This window comes from Vanellus vanellus (genome assembly GCF_965231255.1).
Source record: "Vanellus vanellus genome assembly, chromosome: 1".
In the NCBI taxonomy this organism is placed as follows: domain Eukaryota; kingdom Metazoa; phylum Chordata; class Aves; order Charadriiformes; family Charadriidae; genus Vanellus; species Vanellus vanellus.
The window spans coordinates 62,217,799-62,237,211 of record NC_138905.1 but is presented as its reverse complement, the minus strand read 5'-3'; the positions used below and the strand labels follow the sequence as shown (position 1 = coordinate 62,237,211).

General features: G+C 46.3%; 1 protein-coding gene across 1 annotated transcript in view; it reads left to right on the top strand.

The window, feature by feature from the left end:
• STAB2 (stabilin 2) overlaps positions 1-19,413 on the top strand; it is a gene marked incomplete at its 5' end in the record, with an annotated part of 87,730 nt that overhangs the window by 63,141 nt on the left and 5,176 nt on the right. Inside the window, 21 exons of the mRNA XM_082495796.1 lie at positions 1,948-2,067; positions 2,531-2,578; positions 3,480-3,563; positions 3,664-3,810; positions 4,209-4,334; positions 4,673-4,732; positions 5,253-5,429; positions 5,513-5,602; positions 6,337-6,483; positions 7,750-7,806; positions 8,298-8,421; positions 9,438-9,587; positions 11,411-11,515; positions 11,914-12,021; positions 12,826-13,019; positions 14,038-14,179; positions 14,542-14,675; positions 15,825-15,990; positions 16,369-16,475; positions 17,152-17,271; positions 18,050-18,208. Coding sequence (XP_082351922.1) covers positions 1,948-2,067; positions 2,531-2,578; positions 3,480-3,563; positions 3,664-3,810; positions 4,209-4,334; positions 4,673-4,732; positions 5,253-5,429; positions 5,513-5,602; positions 6,337-6,483; positions 7,750-7,806; positions 8,298-8,421; positions 9,438-9,587; positions 11,411-11,515; positions 11,914-12,021; positions 12,826-13,019; positions 14,038-14,179; positions 14,542-14,675; positions 15,825-15,990; positions 16,369-16,475; positions 17,152-17,271; positions 18,050-18,208 — 2,565 coding nt within the window. The remainder of the gene's footprint in view (positions 1-1,947; positions 2,068-2,530; positions 2,579-3,479; positions 3,564-3,663; positions 3,811-4,208; positions 4,335-4,672; positions 4,733-5,252; positions 5,430-5,512; positions 5,603-6,336; positions 6,484-7,749; positions 7,807-8,297; positions 8,422-9,437; positions 9,588-11,410; positions 11,516-11,913; positions 12,022-12,825; positions 13,020-14,037; positions 14,180-14,541; positions 14,676-15,824; positions 15,991-16,368; positions 16,476-17,151; positions 17,272-18,049; positions 18,209-19,413) is intronic.

Genomic DNA, 19,413 nt, shown 5'->3' with positions numbered 1-19,413 from the left:
AGAGCAGTCAAAGAGATCCCTGCAGACCCTATGGCCATGCATAGATTGCATTCCAAAAACATCCCTCTGGATGCATCATACGGAATAGCTACACGTGCAAGAAAGTTTATAACATCAGACATTCCAGTAATACCCAGTTTCAAAAAGCTGTTGAGGTGAAGTCTTTCTAAGCTATATACATGGAAGAAAAGTGATGAACTAGAACTGCTTTGTACACCTAGCAATGAAGGAATTAAATATTTTAAATTTTGATCTTACAAGAATAGTGGAGGCTGCAGTGAATTGGCCATCTGTAATATTAGTGAATAGTGAACTAGAAGGTGGGGTGGAAGGATGGAAACCTGTCATGATAGGGAGGTCAAAATTAAAAAAAAAAAAAAAAAAAAAAAAGAGTGTTCTCCATAGAAACCATTTCCCTCCTTTCCCTCCACAACACACAACGCAGGGCTTCCCGTGGCGTTCCTCATTCTGTCCCTCACTTATCACCGCAGGCTGAGAATTAGCCACATTTGTTTCGCACGAGCTAACTCGCACGCTGCAAGCCACGTATTTGGAAACAACGTGGTGCTCTGCAGCAGCCGCATGGCTCTGCTTCTTGGCAAGCTGCGGCAGGGACACATCCCCACTCTCCCGAGCACGTGAATCCTTTGTGCTCCGAGTGCAGTGACAATAATTCTCACCCTCCCAGCCCGGCTCGTCAGCAGTTTCTCTAACCTTGAAAGGTCGCAGAGATGAAAGAGCAAGAGCAAAAACAGAAGCTGGAGGAAAGGGAGCTCAAAGTCACCAGCCACTGCTTCCTGTGGTTTTTGCATGATTTTGCTTTTTCCTATGCCTTGTTCCAGCAACTCTGCTTCCACTTGTCTAATTATGCCAGACTAATTATATATACATATTTTAAAAAAGGCTAATCTGGCTTCACTACGGCCAAGCCTCTGTGCAGCAAAGCTTCACAGGAAGCTGTGATAAAGCCAAGATTGCCAACAGTCCAACTAAAATTAGCCAAATACATAGCAAGTGCACCCAAACCCAGTACTTACAGCCAGTACTCACTATGGCCTGTCAAGCCAGGCCCTGCTGGTAGCTTCCAAAGGAGCTTCTGCTCCCACTCATGGCCTATGGGAAAGGATCCCTGAGATGACCATCAGCAGAAAGGACACCGTGGAAAAAAGCATAAGGAAATAAAAATAAGATGGCTTCTCAGTTTTTCCTGATTTGGTCTCAAGTCCAGGACAGAAATGAGTTTGCAAACTGAGGTGCTAACTGGGGAGCACCTGTTTGTGACTGGGTAGAGCTCTGAATCCCAGCACACTGCATCTGGATGAGGAGCATCTCCCCTTAGCACAGAAAGATTCCCAGAGCAGGCGGCCAGGTAAGGTGCATCTGCTACTCCAAGCCTTAGGTCGCACTGGTGGCACACCTGAGGGCGGACAGGAGATGTTTCAGAGGAGAGCACACGTAGTAGGTCCCTGTTCCAGCTGACCTGGGTCATCAGACAGATAATGAACAATAGACAGTGCTATGCTAACACTCCTCTAAAAAAAACAAGCTCCTGGCAGCATAAAAGTGATATCCAGCTGTAAATAGTTCCCTTCCGTGTATGTCACTGCTGCCTCAGCACAGCAGCTGAGACTCATCCCCAAGGTCCAGAAGGAAACCTGCGTGGAAATCTTTTGGATCCTTATAGCACCATAAAATGAAGATATAAGGAGGGAATCGACACTACATCTTCTGCATAAGAGGATAGTTATTTCTTATGAACCTTAAACGCTCTTTATTGTTTGCAAGAAAGTATATACCATCAGACGTTCCAGTAATACCCAGTTTCAAAAAGCTGTTGGGATTAAGTCTTTCTAAGCTATATACATGGGGAAAAAAAGTGATGAACTAGAACTGTTTTGCACACCTAGCAATGAAGGAATTAAATATTTTAAATTTTGATCTTACAAGAATAATGGAGGCTGCAGTGAATTTGCCATCTGTAATGACACCGAGCTGACAGAGAGGACCTGCACCTGCAAACATAACTACATTGGGGATGGATTTAAGTGCCGAGGCAATATCTTCCAGGTAAAGCGCCGCACACATTTGCTGGCCTGTATTCTTCTTCAGATAGTCATTTAATACAGAAGTTGTCTCTTGAAACATGCCATTTTTTTTCATGGACAAATTAGTAAACCTACTTTAGAATTTGAAATAATCTCAGTCCAAGAAACCAGGAATAAGAATGGGATGCTGCAAGATAACCTTACCTGTGCAAAAAAAAAAAAAAAAAAAAAAAAAAAACAACAAACCACAACCAACTGATGGACAATTGTGACTGCAGCACTAGGGAGTTAAAACTGGTTTTTTTGGTCTCAAAGCAGCCTGTTCTTTGATAGAGTAAGGTAAGAAAAGAACAGGAGCAATGCAGATGGGCAGCATTTATTCCAAGCCAGCAGTTCTCTTTCTTAAGCTTGCTGCATTTGTTTGTACTTCACAGAAGTTGCCCCATGTTTACAGCACTGTTACAAAGCCTTGTTCTTGGTTGCAGGAACTTCTCAGAGACTCCAACACATCTAGGTTTTATTTCCACTTAGAGGTAAGAAAAGGTCAAGTACTTTGGATGAAGAGGGTGCTTCCCTTTTTTTTTTTTCCCCTCAAGGAGGAGGGCAGGGAGCAGGCACGAATCTTCACAGTCTGAGCTCTTCCAGCACATTTCTCATGAAGTCTGCGATGCTCTTTTCAGTTGCCCCTGTGAAATATCACAGGATGCTGCCGTCTGTTGCTAGACGGCCAGCGCACACCACCAGTTCTCACTTCTTTTTGGAGACTGGCAGTAGTAATTCTCCATTTACCCCAAGCCTCAGGGCAGCAAAAAATCTGTATACTGGCCTGCTAGTCCAAAGACTCATATTCTAGTTTCAATTTCAATACCATGGTAGACAGATGGCTTCCTCTTACTTTAGCAGAGCTGTCTTTTTATTTTAGTTTGTCGGTGGTCATTGCAAAGCACCTTCAATATCCCTGGTCCATTGGTACCTCTAACAGTAGTTAATCTACTGCTAAGTACAAGCAACCACGTATCCACTAAATGCATGTACCAACACATGCATATACCCACTCTTGACTATCTCAAGATGAAAGGGTTTACTCACCTTCCTTTGCCCAGGAGGGAATAGCCCTCTCCACCCTCCCTACTCTTAGTGTTGGTTGAGAGCTTTCCCTCTTCTCCTCCTGTTTGTTATTGCAGAGGAAACAGAGACTCAGCTATAAGACAAAATCTTCCATTTGATACCTATGGGCAGTGCTGACAGACGGTGGCTGGGAAGGAAAGTCCACACTGTACAGGAGTTTCTCTCACCCCTGCATTGCGGGGAAGGGAACTCAACATGCAACAGGGCTGCAGGCACCACTTCCCACTGAGTAGGGCTGACCCCATCGCTGCATGATGTTATGCCCATTAACAACTCATTACTGCTTTGTCCTCTTAAATTTGGCAGGCCTTGTCTATCAGAGATATTGCAGGCCCTGGCCCTTTTACTCTGTTTGTACCTCGCACAGATGTACTAAACAGCGACTCACGAGTAAGTAAGACGACCAGAAGTTTTTGGTGAGCTGGCCATGAGTTTTTGGATTCAGATGCTTTGTTCAACTGCTTCTCAATGCCTCCACTTTCCGCTGCAGGTCAAGGACTGGATTGCCAGAGGAACAATGGCTCAAATCCTCCGGTACCATATGGTGGGTTGTGCCAATCTGTTGTACAACGACCTGACAACAATCACCAACATCACCTCTCTCCAAGGGGACCCCATACACATCACCTACTCTCAGGTAACAGAGCATGAAGAGGCAGGGGACAGAATAATAAAACTCTGCTCTCATTTGGCTTTTAAAAAAAAAAAAAAAACAAAAACTGAATGGTTCCCTTTCCTCCTTCAATGCACAAAAATAAATAAATAGCATTAAAACAAGATGGCCCATTCAGCTGAAGTGTTCAGCACTTCTATGCCAAGAGTGGAGTTGTACTCCACACACACTCCAGAAAAAGCAAGACTTTGGCTTTATGAGCACGATGAGAGTTCAAAAAAGCAAAGGGCAATTTATTAAAACTGAAGCTACTGTTCGCTGAGAAGAAAGGACGGTCTGGGCTCACTGTATCAAAGAGGTTTGGCATTGGCCTCACCCTCCCACAAGGTTCCACAGAAAAACTGTTTTTGTTGCCTTTCCAGAACTCACTGGTTTTGAACAACAAAGCTGAAATTGTACTCAGTGATGCTGTTGGCACAAATGGTGTGATCCATGTCATAAACCAAATTCTGGTCCCATCACATATCCAGGATTTCCCCCTTAAGAAGGTACGTGCAGTTCATTGCCATGCTCAACCTAGGGGCTTTTCCACAGTTACTATTAGATGTATACATTATGTAAGTCACAAAAAAAAAGTTGTACAAACAAGTATAGGCCTTATAAGACCTTATACAAGTATATCATTTGACACTGTTGAATAAATTGTTATATTTAAAATTCATTCAGGAATTACAGTTATAGCAAGAACAGTATAAGAGGGCTTCTGCACAGGCTTTTACAGTGGCTTTGATTTCATAACAAGAAGTGACTTGAATCCAATATCTGCTTTTTAAATACCCATATAATGTATTTATTACATAAATTGCTGAAATTCCTTTCTTTGTAGGAAAGCCTTAAAATGGTTGCAGCCAAACATGGATACATCTTGTTCAGCAGTTTGCTAGAGGTAAGAACACAAGAGATGGCAGCCATTGAGCAAAGGTTTTAAACAAAATTTTTTAAAGACAAAAGCATAGACATGGCATTACTGGCAGGTGTTCAGTGGAGCTGAAGGGCTCACAACACAGTACACGACAGCCCTGGTCACCGCATGGTCCCTCTCCCACAGGCGTGGGGATGTCAAGCAGACACCTTCCCCACCCCTTCTTAACTCTATCCTACCATATATCAAATTACATAGCCAAAGTTTGACACAAGTGTGACTTTTTGAGCCCAAAGCTGGGCCATCAGCCTGGTTTTCAGTGGGCAGCCCTGGGTGATGAAGCACTTCTGAGAATTTGGTCATCTAACTCAACTTGAGCAGCTCAACTGAGGCACGTGGTTTTTAAAGGCAGGGTGTTTTCAGGCTGGTGACCAGGCAGCCCACAGGCCACTGCGTCCCAGGTATACTAGATATTCACCCCACAAGGTCAATGTCATTTTAGATGGAGCATTAATCCTCTGCCCCAATTTTTGGTATGTTGCAGAAGAACAACCTGCTTGGGCTGATCAATGATCCTATTCACAAACCCGTCACGCTCTTCTGGCCCACAGACACAGCTATTCGTGGGCTGCCACAGGAGCAGCAGGACTTCCTCTTCAAGAAGTCCAACACAGACAAACTGGTGCAGTACCTCAAATTCCACATTGTCCGTGATGCTGCGGTAAGCCTTTACTTTTTAGGAGCATTGCCAAGGCCAAGACACGCAAGCTCAGACACATGCATTTCTCCCTGTTTCTTCCCCAGGTTTTGGCCTACCAGCTCCCCCGTTCCACCTCATTGAAGACCCTGCAGGGCTCCAACCTCAGCGTTAGCTGTGGGGATAACAGGGAGATTGTAAGTCTTCACTCTGCTGGCACACTTACCCCTTGTCCCTGCTGCAGGACCCACTCACGCACACCTCCCAGAAAGGGTCAGTGGCCCAAAACTCAATTGGTCTTCGCCAGCCCATGCCAACAGCCACATAACCAGGGCAGCCACCCCAACAGATTCATCAGACTAGATAGTTTGCAAGACTCTGAAGAGCTGTCATTTTCTCTGTTGTAAGATGCTATTTGTTCAAAGCATCTCTCAGTTAAAATATGCTGGTATTTCAGTTTTGAGTTAAGTTCTTCTACAATGAAATACACAATGGAAAACTCTTTAGGTGAACCTGGCTTTAGCAGAAGCCTCATGAATGCAGCATCTGTGTGCAAACCCCGGTTTGTAAGCACTTACAAGCTAAGATTGCAGGCATGCATGCAGCCTGTTAAGCCAGATCAACAGCACGTTTTTCTTTGCAAATGTATCAGATCATACCTGGCAAGCATCTGCTGCTGAAAACATGACTAAGCCTAAACGCGCATAAGGTAAACCTGTGGACGTAGGGCTCACATACTCTGTCCCCTTCAGGAAAGGCTGAATGCTGATCCACCCATCTGTGATGTTATAGCATTCAGCTATCGGTCCCCGGATTGGTTTAGAGCAGGAGGATTTTCCCTAACACCCATGCAGGACCTGGATTCAGCCTGGCCCCAAGGAAGACTGACTCATGACTTGTCACACCCCCTTCTCCCCACCCCATCTCTCAGGGCGCCCTTTTCCTGAACGACAGACAGTGTAAGATAGTGCAGCGGCAGCTGGAGTTCGACGGGGGCATTGCCTACGGCATCAACTGCCTGCTGATGGACCCCAGCCTGGGGGGACGCTGCGACAGCTTCTTCACCGTGGATTTCATGGTCAGTCCCCCTTTTCAGTCCCCCACCCTGGCAAAGACACAGCCCAAGGGCCAAACCCTGTCCTCACAGAGACCGGGACAACATTCACAGCAACTTTGGCACTTCGGAGATTAGGTCCCACCACTTCAGGGTGGCTTCATCTGCCACACTGGTTAGAGACAAGGTTAAGAGGCGTAGCACCATGCCTGGAAGATACACAAGAGAAATCCTGCATCCACACTTAGCAACACACAGGACAAGTGGTTTCAGTTAAGACCAGCTTCGCAAGCCCTGTCCTGTTTTCAGTAAGAACAGTCCCTTACCAATGCAAGTGTGAATTTGAGCAAGGACAGATCTTTCTATCGTGTTTTTAAGTTAATACAAATTCACACTGTGAATTTGGTCATAGAGATTGCGTTTACAAAGTTCCCAATTACAAAAGAACAGCGTTGCTGGCCCAGTTGCACAGGCTATTAAGGCCACAAAATAGAGAACTGCCTAGTCCATTAGCCAGGCTCTCGGTCTCTCGCATTTCTGGCTTTCACAGAAATATCCTTTAGCACACGTGAAGAGGCACTGTTAGCATGGAGGAAGTTTCCTCTGTGAACTTTGATTTGTCCCACAAACAGGAAGTTTTGAAACCCATTTTAAAATGGTTTCAAGACCAAATTTACTTCAGTTTAATTCAAATGTATGAAAAAATTATCTAGAATTAAAAAAAAAAAGAAGTCATGTAATCAGTCTTAAAAAAGCTTATTGGAATTTATATTTCAGTTATAAAACCAACACTCACGTATATCCCATCTGCTCAAGTTACCTTTTTTTTTTTCCCCATGATTTTTTTTTTTAAGTGAAGTTATATAAATATAAATGTCCTCAGATCTGGTCACTGCTTCTCAAGAACTAACCACTTACCTCTACTCCAAATTAGACATCCAGATCTGACGCTGCCCACATCAATATTTGTTTGAAGAATATTCACCATCTCTTCCCTGCTTGTTTAAATCCAAAGCAAAGTTTCTTCTTCCAGAACTCATATTCTGGTATCAAATCTATTTGCTCATGGCACTAAATTAACACAACTATTTTGACTATTTTGTTGTCAGTCTCCTCTTTTCTTCCTCCAGAGCTTTTTATAATCCGTTTCAAGTGTAATAAACCTACGCTCTTCTCTGCTCATATTTGTTGCTCTCATAAAACAGACTTTTTGTCCGTGTCAAATAGCCTTTTGTTGCCATTATTTTAATATACTTTTTTTCCACCCCCCTTTTCCATTTTGTACAACAGGGGCACTGTGTTAGCTGTTTCAGTAATTCCAAATGCCCTCCAGGGACAAAACCAAAGGTAATACATTAAAATTTTGCATTTAAGCACTCCGGCCTGCTCTTCTCCGGCCTTCACACAAGCAAACTAGAATAGGTTGCTTTGAAAAAAAAAAAAAAAAAAAAAAAAAAAAAAAAAAAAATAGAGAACCCTCGATAGTGAGGCCATGCTGTTGTGTCATGCCATAAAGCCTCAGGGACAAAGCTGTCCCTCAGCAAACACCCAGACACTGGTGGGAGGGGACACTTCTCTGTCTCGTGCAGCATCCACTGTAGCGAGTGCTTTGGTTGGCTTCGCAGCAGCCCCTCCATCCTCATTAACGGTGCTTAGCAAGTCGGGAATCAAAGAGAAGGTGGAGGCCTCACACCTGCACTCTTCACACATACCACATTTTGATTCAGTGTACATCAGAAACTGTGATTTAAAGAGGGAAAAAACCCTCAAACCTCCCCGTAGCACTCATCTTCCTGTGTTTTTCCTCCCCCCTCTGCGCTGGCATGCGCGATGGCCAGGAAGGTATCCACTGGTGCACGTACGAGTCCTACGGGCTGCGGCGGGACGGCTGCCGTAGGAACTGCTCCATGGTCATCCACACAGCCAAGTGCTGCAAGGGCTACTTTGGGCCAGACTGCCAAGGTAAGACATGCCTCCCTCCCCAAGCATGGCTGCCCAGCAGGCTGAACAGCGAGAGCTGGGATGGGGGGCACGAGGAGAGACCAGCCGCAAGATGGAGGAACTCTGTTGCAAAAGCTGCAGTACACTTTGCTTTTCCAGTCCAGATTTCACATTTCAGTTTTAAACTCCATGCTAAGAGCAAACTAAGCAAACGCTATAGAGAGTAAAGACTGCTCTGCTGTCACCAAACCTACTAAGTCTTAATCAGTCACCAGCTGAAAGTCCTTTCAACACAAACCCAGATACGAGTTTCATGGCAGTGGTACCAGGACACGCCAGAGACGGTATATGATTCCCCAGCCACCCGCAAGCCCGCACCCAGCTGGTGTAAGCTCAGAAATTGTAGCTTTAACCGGGTGTGAGAGGGTTTGGTAGGCTTTATCTCCAGCTGTTTGTCAGCAGACACTAACAAACTGTGTGCTCCTTCACCTGGCAGCCCCACAGGGGAACAGCACCTGTGCTCTCACAAGGACACATAGGGTCAGGATCTGGGTTAAGATCTCTGCTGGCAGAGAGGTCCAGGCACACGTAAGCCCTGCCGGCTCACTCTGTCCAGGTATCACAAACGGACACACTGGGGTCCCAAGCAATTTTGGCCAGCCCAGCCTGAGCTGCCCTTTGGCACCCCCGCAGCACACAGGCACGTGGAGGTGCACAAGCAAGGTGGGATTTGGGCAGGGGCCCGTTCACTGATGGGTCTGAATGAGCAAGCAGCCAGGTAACAGCACCCAGACACAGGGCTGGAAGGGTCCGCAACACCTTTCTGCCAGGAGTTGCAAAAGTGCATGAGGAACTTGGAACACAAGGCTTGCGGTCGCAAGTGTCATAGCCGCTTTTACACACCCCAACAGGGATGCATTTACAGGCCTTTCCCCATTCAAGGATTTTTTTTACAAAACAATAAATAACAAACAGTGACAATGAATAAACGTGCACTTGAGCTAAACAGACACTTTTTTTTTTTTTAAACCTTCCAGCTTGCCCAGGGGGCCCGGAGACCCCATGCAATAACCACGGCTCCTGCGACGACGGGTACACGGGGACAGGAGAGTGCCGCTGCAACAGTGGCTTCAATGGGACTTCGTGTGAGCTGTGCTTGCCAGGGAGATACGGCCCTAACTGCAGGCGTACGTTTAAGTTTCCTTTCCATGCTGTCGCCCATGTCACGCCTAAATATTTTGTCAGTGATGAGTTAAGTAAACAAAGAAATGACTCCTGCTTTCAACACCAACATTTTTCTCAAGTGCCTCCTCACACAGAGCGATGGCACAAGGTCTCAAAAAGGAGGAGGAAAAGGCAGGGGGAACAGAAGCTTGGTTAGCTTTCTCTGCAAGGATCATCCTAGTCTTATATGGTACATAAGTAACAGGGAACGGAGACAGAGCCTCCATCAACAAGGTTTCAACTACAGCACAGCCTTGTCCCCCATCCCTGTAAAGGGCAAGACAGCATTTCAGCAGTGTGGTTCCCCAAGGATTGCGGGAGACCAAGGCCACACTCTATTATTGTAGGAGAAGGAAGAGAACACTGAGATGAAGGCAGTTTGTGAAGACAGGCAGCAGCCAAGAAACTGCTCACATTATTCATTTTGATGTGGTTTTAAATGTAAACTAGGTGGAACCGGGATCAATATCACCCTTTAAACTTAAATGCTTTCCCAACATGAAGCCTTCAGATGAGAAGCTACAACATTAACCCTTCCACCCTAACCATATGCACCCGTAGTGCGCATGATGCACATAAGGTGGGGTTTATAAAGTAAATATCCCTGGGGGTGGAGGCAAGACACTAGAGGCTTGGATACTGGTGCTCAGGAGTATGCTCACCTGCAATTTATTAGTTTTATAGCACAACATAGCATACACTGTGTGAGCTGGTAGTCTGACCCAGATTGTGGTATCTAACAGAAAAAAATGTTTTCTAGCCCCTTCTCTTTAATGCACGTCAGCCAAAAATTAGATAACCAGAGGGCGAAACTCCTTTTCAGCAGGACCAAGTCTTCACAATATGTCTCCCCAGTCCCACATCATTTTCCTCTTTAAATAACAATATTTCAGGAACACAGATAAGGCAAGAAAGGATGCTACTTCATTACATTATAAAACAGAGAGCCACCCATAATTCCTTAAGTACTCAGCATGCAAGTTATTGCAAGGCCCAAAGAGTGGGAAGAAACCATCACCTATAGATCAAATCAGCCCCTTGAGCTTCAGTTTGCAGGACACAAGGGGTAACACCCCACGTATAAACATAATAAAAAGAATTCAGAATCTTTTAGTCATAAAAATATCTAAAACAAAACAAAAAAATACAGCCAATTCACCCACGTCTTACAGGAAAGGTCACTAACCTCATTTTTGGTTTCCTTACTCAAGCAGACCTCCTCCCAAGCAGCAACCAAAAAATTTGTCTCTGCACACCTTACTTCTCTCTGGCTAAAAGGCTTCCCCACAACCAGCAGGTGCTGCACATCAGGACAGTATCAGGCTGGGTCTTCAGCTCAGCTGTTAACTCCTTCCTGCCACAGTTCTTTGTGAAGTTTGCTATGCTGCTACAATGAAGGTCAATACTCATTTTCGTTTTCAGAAGCACACTGAATGAATGCCAACTATAAAATCATAGCATCACAGGATAATTCAGGTCAAAAGAGACCTCAAGAGGTCTCTAGTCCAAGCCCCTGCTCAAACCAGGGTCAACTCCAAGCTCAAACCAGGTTGTTCAGGGTCTATCCTATTGGGGCTTGCAAACCTCCAAGGATGGAAACTGCCCAAACACTCTGGACAGTCCAGCCCACTGCTTGACTGGCCCTGTGGTGAAAACCCATGAGATTAAATTTATGTAAATAATTGCTAAATAATACTGTATCTAAACTGATATGTTTCTCTGGGGGAAGGTTTTTCCCTTTCCCAAAGGCAGCTCTGTAAGTGACCCCTCTGTGTTCCTTTTGCAGCCTGCGAATGCAAGACCAACGGGCAGTGTGACGAAGGACATTTGGGAACGGGACGATGTTTCTGTGAAACGGGATGGACTGGTCGGCTGTGTGAAACCAAGCTAGGTCTCTGCCTCCTCTCACCAGACTCCGTCGCACAGAGCCATGGGTTGATAGCACTTGCAATTCAACAGAAAGTTTGCGTAGAGAAGAGAGAGAAAGGGTTAATAATGTCAGGAGCCCTCACTGGAGGCTGAGGGACTCTGGTCTGAACGTGTCCCTTCACCTCCCTGTCTCCTTTGTGAAATGGGAATATAAGTGTTTATCATCTCCCCTGTGGAGGGGCTTTAGGCTACTTGAGGGAAGATATCACCCAAGAGCTAAGCAGCCAAAAAAAAAAAAAAAAATGCTTACAGGTTTTCCAGTTAGCAAGACTGGCGTGAGGGCTTTTTTTTTTCTGCATGAAGCAAGGGTATTGCAATATAAATAACATCTTCACCCCAGCTGTTCTGCCTTCCCCACAGCTCTGCAGCCGGTGTGCTCCCCGAGCTGCTCCGTCAATGCTGTCTGCATGGAGAACAACACCTGTCAGTGCAAACCGTTTTACGACGGGGATGGCATCACATGCACAGGTGAGGTCCCTCTTGCACAGCCCTCTACAAGAAAGCACATTGTCCCCTCTTGCACACGCGCTTGCATGCAGTTACCACCCAGTATGAAATGTTGGCTATCAAACCTAAAATCTTCCACAGTGCAACAAGTGAAACAAATTTGGGATATATAAAGATCAGGTTTTCTCTGAAGCAAGAGGCTGGCTTTACCAGGGTTTACCGCGCAGGAGTATGAGCAAGAACCACAGAATCACACAGAATCACAGGATGGTAGGGGTTGGAAAGGACCTTCGGAGATCATCTAGTCCAACCTTCCCACCAAAGCAGGTTCACCTACAGCAGGTTGGACAGGAACACATCCAGAAGTGTGTTTCAGTCAGGTTTTGGAGACAGTGGGGTTTTTAGCAGTGTTCCACTTACAGGATTTTCTTTGATGACCTCAGGCAAGGCAGTTCCCCGGTAACATCACTGCAGAAACAGTCATTCTTTCTGAGCCAGGTGTCTCACATCCTCTGCAGTCACCCTGGCCAGAGCAGAGCCCCCAAAAAAGCAGCTCTTTTGGACCACCAAAAGGCGAAGCAGAATCTCTGGCGGGTGGTGCCACATCTCTTAAATCGAGGACATCCTGACAAGGGCTTCAGAGCCCTAAAGTATGACCTTTGCCCAAGTTCAGGAATGCCTCAGGAAACTCAAACAGTGTTTTTCCCCAAACAAAGTTCTAGTATTTTTAGTGTGCCTTTAAAATCTAGAGGTGGTTTGTCTTTGTGAAGAACATCCTCTTTTTAAAGCAGACTTTACTCACCTCTCTTCTTTCCCCCCATGCAGCTGCAGACTTTTGCAAACAAAACAACGGTGGGTGCCACAAGGAGGCCGAATGCACACAGCTCGGGGTGAAAGTCTTCTGTAGCTGCCAGAAAGGATACAAAGGCGATGGCTTTACATGCCTTCCAATAAATTCTTGCGCTGATGGGTTCAATGGAGGCTGCCATGAGCACGCCATTTGCACTGTCACAGGACCCGTAAGTTGAATGATTGCAGTCACCAGCGGGGAACTCTGAGGCGTTTCTTCCTGGTGCCAACAGAAGTCCTTTCTCTGGCTGGATCGCGCTCCGTACCTCTCAAAGTCCCTATTTTCCAAAACAACCTTTACATAACTCCAGCCTACTTTCCACATCAGTTTGGTATCCTCTCAGCTGAGGGGTGAGAAAGTTTGTCATCTTTCCTCTGATCCCAGCAGACGGGATATTTCGCATGTGTAATTCTTCTGTCCCCTTCTTAGCTCTCCCTAACTGGATATCCCTATTGCAATAGGAGTTTGTTGGATTGAAACTCAATATATTTTGGTAGCTAAACCTAGGGACAGTTGGGAGAACAGTGTCACTTGTTGATTGGGTGGACTCAGCTTAAAAAGGTCTGCAGCCACATGATACAAATTCCTTGGCCCACATGGGGAAAGTTGTTGAGGAAAACATGTGCAGTGACTTGATCCAGCATTTGTCCTGGTGCTTTCGGGATCACCTGTCCGTTCCATTTTGGTGGCTTGCCTGATGTGTCTTCCAGGAGCTATCTAGAAAAGCTTTGCCGCTAATCCGTTCCAGGTGCCAACCATCGCAATCCCTGGATGTCACCAGCTCCTGCTTGGTTTATAGTTCTCAATTTATTACTATCAGTGGGCTGCTAAATTCCTTTCATGCTCCCATCCCCACTCATTTAAATACTGTTTTGACAGGTTTGACATCCATTTTTGTGTCATATAATTCTCCAATGCATGTTATTAGCTTTGTGGATGGAATTACACTTTGGTATTAATTCAGCAAAGCACCCAAGTGCACGTGTAAATGTTTTGCTTAGAAGAATAAATGTCAGTGTCAGAGTTTGTGGTCTGTTGAATCACAGTTGTTAGTAGCAACTTCCCTGTTTGTCCATTCCTGGCTATATCAAGTGAATTTTTTCCAACAGTTCAGAATGTTGCTTGAAATACCACTTTTATGTCAGCTAAGTACTTGGCATGGCCTTTTTTATTCTCTCTCTGACCAGGGCAAACGCAAGTGCGAATGTAAAAATAACTACATTGGCGATGGGCTGAACTGCTCGGTGATGCAGCTTCCTCTCGACCGCTGCTTGCAAGACAACGGGCAGTGCCACCCCGACGCTGACTGTGCCGATCTCCACTTCCAAGGTAAGGGTAGCACACCGTGCGTCCCATGGGACAGGGACATCCTCATCGCTGTGCCACTGCACTGATTCCACTGAGTGGCAAGGATCTTTGTGTCTGTAAGCTCACCCGGTCTTCTAGCTATACCCTCTTGAAACACTGAGATTTAAGCATGTTTAAAATTAGAACGTGTACTTAAGTACTTTACAATACTGGATTTACAAAGCAACAGATGAGGGCATTCCAGGTAGGAATATTACCTCTAAGGGATCAATCTGTCCTAACTACATTTCACAAAATTCACAGGTATTTGTATGCCACAGTTGACCCTGCATCCAGAAACGGAAACCCCCTCAGGAAGAGCTGGTTCTTCTCTCTCTTTGCAGATACCACTGTTGGGGTTTTCCACTTACGGTCCCCAGAAGGGCAGTACAAGATGACTTACGAGAAGGCAAAGGAGGCCTGTGCCAATGAGTCAGCCACCATCGCTACATATAACCAGCTGCTGTACGCTCAGAAGGTGAGGTAGCCTCACTGCGGGAAGAGATCCCCGGAGCGGAGCGGACCTAGCTGCAGCGTAAATGAGGAGGGGGGAGGAGCAAGGGAGCTGCTCTGTGCTAATAAACTTCATTTTCCCTCCTTTCCTTCCCCTGGGCCCCAGGGTAGGTTTGGCTAGGGGCAGTTTTCCAAGTTTATTGGTTTCACGCCTGCTCATACAGTGCTGAAACCAGTTGCCAAGTTCTTGTTTCCAGTGATGCTGGGGTGAGGCAGTAAAGTCAGACTTACAGAGTGTTTTCATGGAGGTTTTAATTATTAGCACTTCTTAAAGAAATGTATGCTTCAGAATCATTCTTAGATTTTTTTTTAACTCAAGGCTCCAGGAATCTTTTCCCCAAATGCTGTTAACTTAGCAGAGCCATTTCCATATTCTTTTCCTTGAGTGTGTTATAGACAATGCATGGCTGACATCAGTGGGACGAGCATCACACCTTGGGTTCATAAAACTTGCTGTAGAAGAGTGGGTCAGACTGACTGTGCCTTTCTGGCTCCTTCCCATCTGTAGAAGGAAGACAGACGCTCACCATTTACAGACACCTTTAGCAAAATGTGAGGCTGGACCACGGCTGTTGTGTAAACCTTCTCCTGCTACCGGAGGAGATTCGGACTGCAGCCAGAGCTGCATGTCCCCTGTGCCCGGTAGTCTAAATATTTCCCCTGAAGCAGCAGAGTCGGCAGTGGGGCTGGCTCTAGCGCTTCTGGGGGCTTATTTTCCATGTTGAGCTGGTTTGTCAGCCCTTTCCACACTGACAAAAGGTGGGCCAGCACACGGTGGGATTGCACGTCCCCCTTTGGCTTTCACACGCACACTACCCAGCTTTGGGCTGGGGGGAAGCTTTTCCCCAGAAAAACTCCCTTGGGCCATACAGAGAGCCACTGGCTTTCAGAGTGCCCCCATCTCCACGCCCCCTCGGCCCAGACCTCAGCACAGGGCAGGCTGTAGAACGGACAGACAGACAGAGCCCACTCAGACCCTCACAAACACTGCTGGTGGGTCGGATGCTGCCTGAGCGCCCTGGGGGGATTGTCCGTTTCGCCCGCAGCGCCCCAGCCCCACCACCACCCAGCTCTTCCCCCTGTGTTTTTCCCCTTATGGCTGTGCCGGCTGCAGGCAAGGTACCACCTGTGCTCCGCCGGCTGGCTCGACGGCGAAAGAGTGGGCTACCCGACCGCCTTTTCCTCCCCAAACTGCGGCTCCGGGTACGTCGGCATCGTGGATTACGGGAGAAGAGGCAACCTGAGTGAAACCTGGGACGTCTTCTGCTACCGGGAGAAAGGTAAGTGGGTCCTTTGCTGCATCCCCCTGCCCAAAGGGGAGCAGCAGCCCAGATTTCGGTTCCTTTGGTCAACTACAGGCTGCTTGTCCTGGTTTGAGGTAAAACAGAACCAATTTTGTTCAGTAACTTCGCTTCTTAGAGGGGAGCATCTGTCGGTCCCGTCTGGGGTCCCTCGGGTCCCCAGTGGTGGATTTGGCCTAAACCACGACACTGCTAGATAACACTGCAAGAGACTCTTTTTAACTTAAAAAAAAAAAAAAAAAAAAAGAAAAAGATAATAATCTGTCGCCTGCAAGCTGTTTTTCAGGCACAGAGCAGCCCGGAGCCTTCTCGAAGAGGGCGTTTGCCCACGCGGCTACCTGTGTTTGTACCTTCCAGAGGTGAACTGCACCTGCAAGCCAGGCTACGTGGGGGACGGCCTCTCCTGCAGTGGGAACTTGCTGCAAGTGCTGACGTCCTTCCCGACGCTGACAAACTTCTTGTCGGTAGGGGCAAAGGCTGGCGCGCTGCTCGGTGGGGCGAGCGGGGGGAGGCGAAGCGGGCTCTGCTCCCCGGGGGTTGTACCCCAGCGTTTGCGTTCCTCACAGGTAGCAGCAGCGCACGAGCAAAGCGAGACGGAGCGGTTTAAATCTGCACCGTCAAAATCAGAACTCGGTCGCTACTTTTTTTTTTTTTTTTTTTTTTTTTAATTACTCGCTCCAAAGAGGTTTGGGGTTTTTGAAAACTCGTTTGGAAATTAAACGCTACTGCAGCTCTAGCTTAAAGAGGCTTCTGCGCACAGCTGCTCTTGGCTTTCTAAGCATCACAAAGCGTGCGGTGCTTTTTTGTGATTTTATTGAATTGCTGCTGGGGAAAAAGGCAAAGCATTAAAAGGGTCCCTTTCTTGCCACGGCTCAGAGAGGCATTATTATTATTATGTGTAAGGAGCCTCACAGGCAACAAGGGCTTTACTCCTGCAAGTCAGTTTAAGATGTGCTCGCCAAACCAGCAGGTAAAACTGGGTTTTGAATACAAACATCTTCCATAATATCACTCCGAAGTTGCTTCGTGACTATTAATAGGAAGTTTCTTTGTCGTTATTTATACAGTCTCATCTTTTCAGCTCCCTGCACAGGAGCGCACGATTGCTCTTTAGTAAAGCTGGGTTTTGTTTCTGCCTAGGACATCATGGCTTACTCCAACAGCTCTAGGAAGGGGAAAGAGTTCCTGCGGTACCTCATGGACCTGTCAGTGCACGCCACTCTCTTTGCTCCAAATGATAGCGGGTTAAGGGAAAATGAGGTCAGTTTTTTTTTCCTTTTTTCCTTCCTCATTTTAATAACACCTTTTAAACAGCCATTATGGGCTCCTGTATCCTGGTGAAACGTAAGTTTAAAAAAAAAAAGTCACCTTAGCACGACATGACTTCTGTGTAACCCCACATAGTTTAAACAGTGCTTCTGAAAGATGCGAGTTCATCGTTTCCATTTCTTTTCTGTAGTTAGGAGTGTAAGGTTATCGAGCGTTTGAGTCACTAGAGAGACTTTTCCATCAGGGCTTTTAGTTACCCAGTTATAAAGGAGTCTGCTTGAGGTGAAGCCTTTTCTGCCTTATTAACATCAAGCACAGTTATTTGAAGAAAGCAGTGCACGGCTTTGGTATTTCCCACAAATACATTAAAGGCATCTGTTCCTAGCTTCATTTCTGTGCTTATCCCTTTTCTCCTTCCTTCACTCAAACATTGTCTCAAACAGTTCTCTTGAGTTTACGCCCTGGCTTGCATCTTCAAGCTGTTTGGAATATCTCCGAGGCTCATCACTTCAGGTCACGATACAAAAGAGTAAAATCCTTTGTCCCGCCAGAATCAAGGTACTGCCTGCTGCAGGCAGCCAGCGGAGGCCAGCAGGGACAGAAGATCCCACTGTTCACATCCAGATCTCCCAATAGGCTCAACCCCATATTACACTTGCTGCAGATTAATAGCAAAGAGGCAAAAAGGTCACAGGCACGCAGCCTACTGGTGAATCCAGAGCATTAATGAGGTCAGTTAACGTTCCTTGTATTTTGCTCTCATCTGCAGACGCTTTCCGGGCGAGACATTGAGTATCACTTATCTAACGCCAGCATAAAGTTTTATGAAGACTTAACCAACGGAACCACTCTTTTAACTCGCCTAGGGGAAAAACTTCTCATTACAAACACCAGGGGCCGGGAACATCAAGCCCCCGCCGCTGAACAGGTACATTTTTAATCAATCTCCCATCTTCATGCTTTTTCCCCCCTTACGCTTTACCCTGTAATCGGGTGACACACTGATCCGGGGGGCAACCCCGTAAGGTTATAGGGGGCAGCGATGAGAGGCTGACTTCAGAAGGCTCTTTCCCGCCCAGAGACTGCAGGGTACCAGCTGGCAAACTGCAAATTTACAAGTTTGCAAATGGCCAAGCTCTGACTCACAAAACTCGAAGGAAGCTGTTCAGGCGACCAGCAGGAATGGCAGGATGGGGTATGGGCTGGATTCAACCCTGCCCTCAGCCTGGCAGGATTAGGGGAGATGGCAGTGCAATAGGAGGAGGGATGAGAGCAGCAGCTTATCGTTAAAGAAAGGTGTTGTCATTTGTAAAGTTAACTTTTTGTAAAGTTAACTTTAAAGGTAACTTTCTGGGAGAGGGGAGACCCCAGCATAGCATTGCTCAGCGCAAATGCAGACAAAACATAAGTTTGCATTTTTTATTGCTACTTCAGTGGGGTTTTTTTAAATGTACAAATGCATATCCTTTTTGCAAATAGAAAGTACCCTCTGATATTTTAGAATTGTCTAGGTTGGAAGGGACCTTTGAGATCATCGACTCCAAAACAGGGACTCGATGATCTTAAAGGGATCACATCCTTTGAACCATCCTAGGGAAACACATCTCTGAAAACACACCCAACTTCTCATTTTTTATTTAGAAAATACTTGCTGCCCAAGCATTGCAAATGACCTCTGTGACAGCAGCCGCTTGAGAGACCCATCCTGCCTCTCTACTGTGGCTGACGTGGCATAGCTAAATGTGAAAATAAGAAACCCTGCGCCTGTGGGCTTGCAGTTAAAACGTGCTCTAGAAGTTGGTGCTGGACCCAAGAAAATTTGTGTCCAACACGCCAACTTTGGGGGTGGGGGGGATTTCACGGACCCCAACAAGAAGGAAATAGGTGCTGCAGGAAGAGGTGCACAAATGACTTATCTGTTGCCTTTGCTTCCTTCCCTATTTACCTTTCAGGAGAAACTCCTTTAGCATGAGAATTACCATGTACTTGATTTATATGCTTAAAACCACGCTATACTGCAAACCCAGTAGTCACATTAATAAAGTATACCCTCATGAGAGATCAGGTTCACCGGCACAAGGCTTACCTGTATCGCTCATTAGCACACCAGGAGCTCTTTCGGATCACTTTGAT